The sequence below is a fragment of the Solanum lycopersicum genome, chromosome 1 (assembly GCF_036512215.1).
Source record: "Solanum lycopersicum chromosome 1, SLM_r2.1".
NCBI lineage: Eukaryota > Viridiplantae > Streptophyta > Magnoliopsida > Solanales > Solanaceae > Solanum > Solanum lycopersicum.
Genome location: NC_090800.1, coordinates 57975224 through 57984301, shown reverse-complemented (window position 1 = coordinate 57984301; position 9078 = coordinate 57975224). Strand labels below are relative to the sequence as shown.

General features: G+C 31.8%; 1 protein-coding gene across 2 annotated transcripts; it reads right to left on the bottom strand.

Moving 5' to 3' along the window:
* Positions 1–478: 478 nt before the first annotated feature.
* LOC101246858 (bax inhibitor 1-like) lies at positions 479–3155 on the bottom strand. 2 transcript variants are annotated; one of them, XM_069293035.1, is made up of 5 exons: positions 2880–3155; positions 2179–2322; positions 2009–2100; positions 1014–1213; positions 479–912 (listed from the first exon to the last, which is right to left on the bottom strand). In XM_069293035.1, the coding sequence occupies exons 1-5, from the start codon at positions 2976–2978 to the stop codon at positions 866–868; spliced, it is 582 nt and encodes a 193-aa protein (XP_069149136.1). In that variant the 5' UTR covers positions 2979–3155; the 3' UTR covers positions 479–865. The 2 variants fall into 2 exon arrangements, with proteins under 2 accessions (XP_069149136.1, XP_025884777.1); XM_026028992.2 differs by having other exon boundaries at positions 1024–1213; positions 2880–3146.
* Positions 3156–9078: the final 5923 nt, after the last annotated feature.

Here is a 9078-nt window from a genome sequence, read left to right as displayed (position 1 = left end):
GATTTTCATAGACTACAAGGTATGAAATCGAAATATTAATATATTTATCACGCTTTGAGCCTATACTCTGGGCGGGACTGACACTTGAGAATCATTGTTGACCCAAACAAATCCTTGACCTAACTTACTACTCAATGGAACACTTGGTGAAATTTGTTGAAGAAGTGTTTTTCTCTAACTTTGTTAGCAATAATAATATATGCAATTACTAATTTGATTGTTATACTTTTCAACTCGAATATACCCATAATGAATTTCAGTTCATTGTAAAGAAATTCGACATGTATTTTGGTTGTGTTTTACAATGGAGAAAATATTTTCCCAGAAAAAATGAAATAAATAATAAATCATTAAAAAATGAAAAAGATAACAAATCATTCTTACATTTGCTAAAAATACGTTTTCCTATTAAAACAATTAAAATGTTTTAAAAGGAGTATTTGGTTAAGCAAAAGTGCTTATCACCAACAGGGTGCAAAATAGACAAATTGAAAAGGGGTTTGATATCAAGATAAAGCTAACCGATTTGTAGCTAAAATTTGGGAACGCTAGAATATACAATTACTATTTGCCAAGGAATATAACATTCAAAGCACTTAGCTTCAAAAATTCAATCAGTAAAATGTAGCCACAAAGAGATATTTTTCATCATTTACAGTTGCCCATCTGCAATCTACTCTCTATTTATTCTACAGTTCCAAGTGTATCAGCATTAATTCTGTGATTCTGTCTGTGTTGCTCAATTTATGCACCCAGACATAGTCTTGCAGCATGGACCAATATACCCGGTAAACGGAAGAAGATGGAGAGTGTGCGATTGACAAAGTTAATTTCTCCAAAGTGAGCATCATACAATATCTCTTGGCTATATACCACAACGTATCCCATGAACAATGCAAACACAATGTATACCTATCACACAAGCAGTACTCATCATTAAATCAGTCATACTATTCATTCATTAGATAGAACTAATGATTTATAGGATGTGTGTGAGCACACTGTATGCATACAACTGCTTGCCTTTAACATCCGATGAGCTGTATGGCTGTCAATGTATTCTGAATTACTAGCATTAAAGGTGGAGAAAATTAGAAGAGAAGAATGGAACAGGCTGCCCAGGTAAAGTGCTTTCCTTTCCCTCGTAAACATGGATCCAAACCAGATAATTCCAATGCCAAGTGTTGGAGGTGCCAAAAGGTGGCAAACAAGCCTGTAGAGAAAGCAAGGAATGCTTTTTCAAATTATCAAAATATTCTTCAAAGAAGGAACACAGAACAACAAGAGATATCAACTAATGTCTGTGTCATACTAGAAATGACTTGAGGAAATCAGTGGAAATTTTTTTAAGTGCACTCTTCATAATTTGGTCATGTTTCTTAGTTTCACTTACTTATGAGCACTCTTCAGAACTCCTTCACATATACTGCTAGCTAAGAATACACATAATGGTGAGATAGAATTTTCTAACTGTAACATCCCCTAAACCCATGGAAAATATAAGTAATTACAAGTCATCAGTTTACAAATCTCAACAACCTAACAACAGACCAACATCCCAACACCCATATTGCTCAATATTTCTCATTCATATGCTAAGTATAGTCCAATTCTGAACTGTGAAGACCTAGGTGATCAATCATGCCATTCCAGATTCTCCAAAACCTATGTGATCCATTTAGCTAACTGCATGCAAGAATGATACAAAATGTCAAATTCATCTACTCCAGTGCCATTCTAATTAAAGATGAGAAACATCGCAACGACCCAATTGCAAGAGCGGAGCGAAACAATACTAGTTTCTACCATGATACCATTTTTCCAGTAAGGATCTAATTATTAAGGATAAAGTAATTACTAGTATATCTACCAATCAGCATCAAGCCTTTCTCTGTATACAATTGAAGACTACAAAAATCAGGTTTCTGATAATATGATATGAATGAAAGCAGTAAAAGCAATCATATAGAACATCAACAACAGAAATATGCCGTCTTTCTAGTCTTACTCTTGATCCATTTCAAAGAAATATTTGGTAAAAATGCCTATAGAAGCACCGATGGAAAAGGCAGCAATCATCAAGAGTAACACCCTCGTCCTCTGCATTGACAGAAAATTTACGACTTCAATAATAAATCATCAACTTGGAAGAAAATTTATTAGACACAGATCACCTACCACTCTCAATGGTGATATAAAGTAGAGACAGAGTATACTTGCTACAGAAGAAAGGATTGTGGAATGCCCTCCCACTTCCCAAATCCAGTGCGAGAAGGATCCAGAAGTAAAGCTCCACATGGCAAAGAAGAGAGTAAGATATACCTATATTTCAGCAAACAAATCAATTACAGGAAATATGGGGAATTAAATACTTGGAAGCAGAACTGAAAATGCATCTTCTCCAGCTAACTAGGTTTTGCAAAGAAGAAAACATCAAACACAAGATGATGAAACCAGAAATTGCATGAAACAAATTAATCCCTCCATCAGAAATTATACGAAACAAATTTATTTTGGGAAGCTTGAATGCATTTTCATCCAACACAACTTACAAGACTGCAATACCTAACTTTACTCAAAATGCTAGAGGAAGTCACAAGTTATGCCAATCGTTTTGTGTTATTATCATTAACAGCATAAGCAAGTACAAAAGAAGAGAAAAAATTACGGTAATACATTTAGAATATTCAGAAAAATCGAAATTCATCATGAATCCTGAAGAATTAAGTAAAGCAAGTACAAAAGATGAGAAAGAATTACGGTAATATTCAGAAAAATCAAAATTCATTATGAATCGATTCCAAGTAGATCTCTCGATTACAAGATAGAAATCTCTGGATTACAATATTTTCTATATTCAACTGTAAGAATGAATGTACCCTCTTCAAGCTTGCATAAGCGTGCTCGGTCATTTCACCAGTATTCATCAGGTCTTCTCTTGTCCAATTCCTTACGAAGTAAGCTCTCACAGCATTCATATCTGAAAACTTGATGTTTTTTGCTTCAGAGGGAAAACGAAATCGGAAATTTGATGAAGAAGAATGAGGAACGAGAGCTATATTTATAGTTCCTTATACACACAAGAGTTTGTTACCAAAGACTGCCCCTCGCCGTTAGTTAGTTATTAGCTCAGTTTTGGTGAAACCGCAGCGGTAATTTCGTCACAAAAGAAAAGGAGAAGAATCTTCTGACTTCTCTGCTCAGTTGTTGGCGGGAAAGGGGAGAGGTCTGGGGATATAAATTTGTTAGGAATTTTTGTTTCCCTGTCCTCTTTTTTATTGTTAAAAAAAATTAATCTTTACTCAAAAAAATTGTTTGCCGGCTATTTTTGTTTTTTTTTTGATCAAATGTATATTTTTTGCTTTTACATCCCTAAAAATATCAAGAACACATAAGAATATTAATAATTCTTAAATTTCAAATTTATTTAATTCTTAATGAATTGCCTCAAATTTCAAGAATAGTTTCACTCTGAGCTAAATATCAAAATTCAATTTCTGTTGAGCTCGAATTCAACCTAACTCAACAAGAGCCAATTGAAATGTCTTCAAAGTTTCTAACTTCAACATTCTTAATGGTAAATTCTCCACAACTTCAAATCATTCGAAATTTTGAATATAAACTCAAAAAACACTAGTCAACAAAGATCTAATGTAAAAAATTACAAAAACAAGAATCAATTTTTTTTTTTGAAATTTTGGGACTACTTTTCTTTTTTTGGAATATAATTTTTAGATACGGATGATGTTAGAATTTTAGTTTTTTAAAATAAGAAATTAATGATGTAGCCGAAATTTGAGATGATTTCGTGAAGAATTTTGAAGATGTTGAAAATTTGGGAGTTGTTGATATTCTTCATGTGTTCTGGTGTTATTAAAGAAAAATAAGCAAAAAATATACGTCTATACAAAAACACCAATTGAAAAGGGTCATTACCTTGTTTGGTGTGTAAAAAATGGTTTTGCAAAATTGGAGTTAAAAAAATGGCATGAATGAGTCTTTTCTTTAATAAAAATGACATAAATTAATTAAACTTTTAACGGATAACATAAATAAGGCCTTTCTAAAAGCTCAACAGCATATTTGAGCCTTTTTCCTAAAATTAATCTCACAGTTTACTAAAAAATAATGTTTGCCGTCTATTTATAAAATGCAAAATTTATACGGTACTTTCTCCATTCATATTTGCATGTCATCTTTACTACAAATAGATCATATATATATTTATACAAAAGAGAATTCTAGGCACGCCTACGTGGCTCCACCACAAGCAAGAATTTCCTTTTAAATTTATTTATTTTTAAAACTAGCTTTCCTTTTTTTTAAAAGGTGCAACTTTTTATGACAAATTGCAACTTTACTAAAGAGCTGCGACTTTTTTCAAAAGTTGTGACTTTTATCAAAAGTGTGACTTTTATCTGTGACTTTAATAAAGAATTGCAACCTTTATAAAAAGTTGTAACTTTAAGAAGAGTTGCAACTTCATAAAAAATTGTGAATTTTATGAAAGATTTTGAACTCTCCAAAAGGTTGCAACTTTTCAAATAGTTGTAACCTTTATAATAAGACACAATAACCATTTTTTCACACTACCCTTTGAAGTCTATAAATAGAGAGATTTCCTCTCATTTTTAAACTACAGAAATACTGATCATCATCATCATCTTCTTCTTCTTCTTCTTCTACTTTCACAAAATTACATATTCGTGCACTTTACTCCTGTTGAGTGACTTTCTAACGTCAGTGTTTTTGTATCAATAAGTTGATGAATAAAATTGTTCCCTACTGAGAGGATGTAATTCTTTAAACCTATGGTATTAGAGGGGAATAGTTTTCTTAAGGGGACATTGTGCATTCAATGGACTCGTTTTTTTCTATTCTATTTCATTCTTTTATTACATATCTTGGTATTTTTTTTACACTCATTAATTTACCCTTATAATATTAAATTGTTGTTTTTGAGTACATGTTTTAAAGTTTATTATTTATGTTTCTACAAATTTATTGTCTCTGGTTATATTAAAAATATACACATGTAGTACGTATATTCATTGTGCAGAAAATAATTATCGTATTTAGTTCCAATAATTCATGTTTTGATATACTATATTAACTTCTATAACTTAAAAGTACTATAGATAAGCTTATATATTATCTATTGGTACATAGATATGAAATTTTCTCACTTATCAATTGAAGAAATTCATTATGCAATTTCAAAAGTTATAATTGCTTTCATGTTCAAGCGTAATTTCTTTTCTGAATATGTTAAAAATATTTGAATTTTCTCCTAAGACATATATCACAATTGTATAATCTATGCAACTGAAATGTTTCTTTTTATTTCGAAATGCCTTGCATATATATATATATATTCTTATTTCTTTTTCGTTTTAATGTTGATAGAGAACTAATGATTTTATCATTTCGTGAATAATTCATTCATTAGAGGTTCTTGAGTTATGTAATAATGACAATCAAATTCAAGTTGGAATATTGCTAATATTTTTTAAGAACCTATTTTCCGATTATTTTTAATGTATGTATATTTGTAAAAATTCATTTGCAAGTTTAATGCAATTATTATTTGTGAGCTCGCGAAGCGCGAATAAATTACCTAGTGTTTCTATAAGAGTACAACTTTTTCCTGCCAACTATAAAAAATGAATAGTCATGTCAAATGTATTTTTTCTATATTTCTAAATAAAGATAATAAAAAAAAGGTGTACTTTTTGTTTAGCATTATTAATATCTCATGAGGAATTTATGTATGTTTTGTATTTTATGTTTAGTAATCCCAAAAGAAAAAATATTTAAACTATTTTTTAACTGAAAGTAAACTCAGAAACTGTGACAAGACTTTCTCCTTTAAGTAATTTTATTGTATAACTCAAACATATTATTTAACTTAATAATAATAAATGTTAATGTTTTCCCAAAAATATATAGTTTTTTACGGTGTTCTCGTGCGAAGCACGTGTCCCAAAATGTGTATATGTATGTCAATTAAATTGTCTAGGGCCTCTCATGGTTTTATAAGTGTACTTTTTGTTGTGATAGTAACAGATTGTTAATAAAGAAATAATATAAGAAATTGGACATCAATGCAAGTAGCTATAATAAAACATACCATTAAAATCGGGTACATTATATATAAAACACAAATATAAATCTCAGAGGAACAGAAGCAAATGAAGAGATAAAAGAATCTGAAGTTCTAGGAGAATAAGGGGTTATTTCTAGGAGAATGAGCTTATTTTTGTTTTAAAATTCTCTATGTGATTCGAGGTCCAGGCTACACAGTCTTTGCATGTGAGTGACTCTTATCATTTACTAGCTAGGGAGGCTATCGATTGTCGGCTCTAGAGTGACCACGATCTATTCTTAGTAGTTATAGCTATTATTCGTACCCATTGAGCGTATGAGGGTTTGTTCAGGTTTTTAATTAAATTTGTGCATAAGTGTACTTTCAAGGCTTATGTGTCCAGGTAGGTTCAATTAGTCATACTTACTTCTATTATGTTCTCACTACGGACGTGTGCATCTCATTCAAATTCCACTGTTTTGACCTTTGTTTGTGTTTATTCTTACATTTCTTATTGCTTTTACTTTTTTTTTTGGCTAAATAGGCCTATGAAGCCTATTTAATATATGTTCTTTGGTACTCATGCTACACTCTTCATCTGTTTCATGATACAGTTCGATCAGCAATCACCAATGCCGATATTCTAGAAATTTATAACTTCAATTAAGAGGCAAGGGTGATCATATACGTTCTAGACTTGCCTAACTCTATCTTTATTTTGTTGGCTTGTCAAAGTCATTTTATGATAAGCCTTATATTTTGGGTTCAGTTTCGGGAGTGGTACATTTTTATATTAGTAGCTATGTTCTCAAAACTTCCACTTTGGATTCGTGGGAACATACTTAGAGAAGTACATGACTCCTCTCCACTAGGAGAACGGAAACTATATGCGGAGTTAGAGGCAGAGGGACTTGTAATGGGGATCATATATATATACACACACACACTAGTTTATATATATGTAATGAGTTTGTTTTATTACTCTTAACATCTTATTATAAATAAGTTTTTTTTACTAGTATATCATTTGGTTAAAGTATTCACAATTTCTCTTTCTTTTCCACCATCTTAAATTTTCCCTTACCCCACCCATCCTTTTTTTGCTTCCTTAATATTCATATGTTTACTCGTGATAAAAGTACTGTAAAAGTAAACTAAAAAATCTCAATAAGAACTTAGAATGAATAGACCTGTTCACTCGCCAAAATGGCACTCAATTCTCAATCATCAAAACATGAATGGAAAGACTCAAGAACTAACATCAACAACTGTCTATTAAAGCCTCTAACAATTGAGATGGACATCGGGACAAGATCTACGACATGCTAATGAACTAACTAATAATGCAATAAAAAGGGAATCCTCCGGAAGCAAGGATGCTCACCAACTGACTTTGAGTGCTCAACTGGATCAATGAGGTGTTAGATTCTGATCATGGTTACCATATCTGCATCATAAAACGACGCAGGCCAAATTACATTAGTAGTACATGGAATTTAAGAGTGAAGTTTTAAACAATGCATAAGCTATTGGATGCTGAAAGAAATACTTACCCAAACTTTACTCAAACTCATGGAAACTCAACTCAAGTGCAGAATTAAGCCGCATTGAAGATGAAGTTTAATTTATATGAAGCATTAAAAATAGTAAGAAACAACTCAATATACATATATAAAAAAGTAATATAACTTTGTGGGAGTTTGTCTAACCAACAACCATCTCTATGAGCATGTGATAATACAACGTCACGCCCACACGACTAGAATTGTCCTACAACTTGCCAAAATATAGAATTCCTCAACTAAGTGGATCTACTAGTGTATGGTAAAAATCACCAAGGAATCATCTAAAAAGTACAACCCTTTCTAGTCACGATGGCGATATAGTTTATGAAGACATTGATTTGTCATGAAATTGTCCTTTCATCAATGCTCATTACTAGTGTAACAACCAGAGAGCACCCCCAGTCCTTTCTGGCGTATTAAGCCTTGATGAGATCTTATACAAGCCCTTACCATAATCGTCACTACATAATGAACTCGAAACAATGCAGAATTTAAAACCTTTTACAATAGAAGTTCAAACTTCATTTTCAAAAACAAAATAGTAGGAATCTAATATCATTGTCACACATACACCATCTACTAATACGAATACAAGATAAAGTCTTCGAATATGGTCCTTAGGCCCTATATACACGATAGTCTTATAGAAAGAAAGTACATAGGAAAGACCAATAAGTCCATTTCATCAATAGAGAGACCATAGGGTGACATCAAAAAGCATTAGTCCTCAGATCTTTGAGGACCTACCACAAGTCTTGGAAATAAGAAGTCCAAGCTTTCTTTAAGAATGTAGAAGCCAACCGCTTGAACAAAACGTACACTCATAATAGAAAAGGAGAAAGGAGTTAGTATAATCAATGCACTAAGTATGGAGAAATGCATAAAAACCTTAAAGAATGAGAAAAGGACAATTATATGAAAAGTTTGCATTTATGAGGTTTTTGAAAGCCATTTACATCACCAACACAATACATAAGGAAATACCCTCAATAATGTCCAAACTACAACGAAGTCATGACTTTAGAACTTCCTAAGGTCCACTTGTGCAATGTAAAGTTATTATCCCATAATACCGACCCTACCAAGCATACCTTAGAAACTACCTTGGCCACACACATTACCTTTATATTCCACCACATCCATAATCATAAGTGAAACATATGCATCATGGATCACATTTCAATACAAGGATATATTCATCACAACCATTATCCATTCAACATAGATATTATCATAGAATTTAATAACTACAAAGAACCAGCCAGAATACCCTTCTAAGCCTACTAGTGCAATTTACAAGTCTAGTCCCATACCCCCACTTCTACTTAGTAAACCTATTAGATATTGTAGACTAGTTCATATTTCATTCATTACTTCATTATTTAGGAAATATAAACCATAACTGACAAAGATCATGAGAGATTGGAT

What these genes read in the sequence shown, in the direction of transcription:
- LOC101246858 (XM_026028992.2), bottom strand. Translation starts at nt 2,978, where the DNA reads ATGAATGCTGTGAGAGCTTACTTCGTAAGGAATTGGACAAGAGAAGAC. An exon ending in CTTATGCAAGCTTGAAGAGG is followed by an intron (nt 2,323 to 2,879) that starts GTACATTCATTC and finishes GCTGAAATATAG; the next exon opens with GTATATCTTACTCTCTTCTT. An exon ending in CAGCTCATCGGATGTTAAAG is followed by an intron (nt 913 to 1,023) that starts GCAAGCAGTTGT and finishes CTTGTGTGATAG; the next exon opens with GTATACATTGTGTTTGCATT.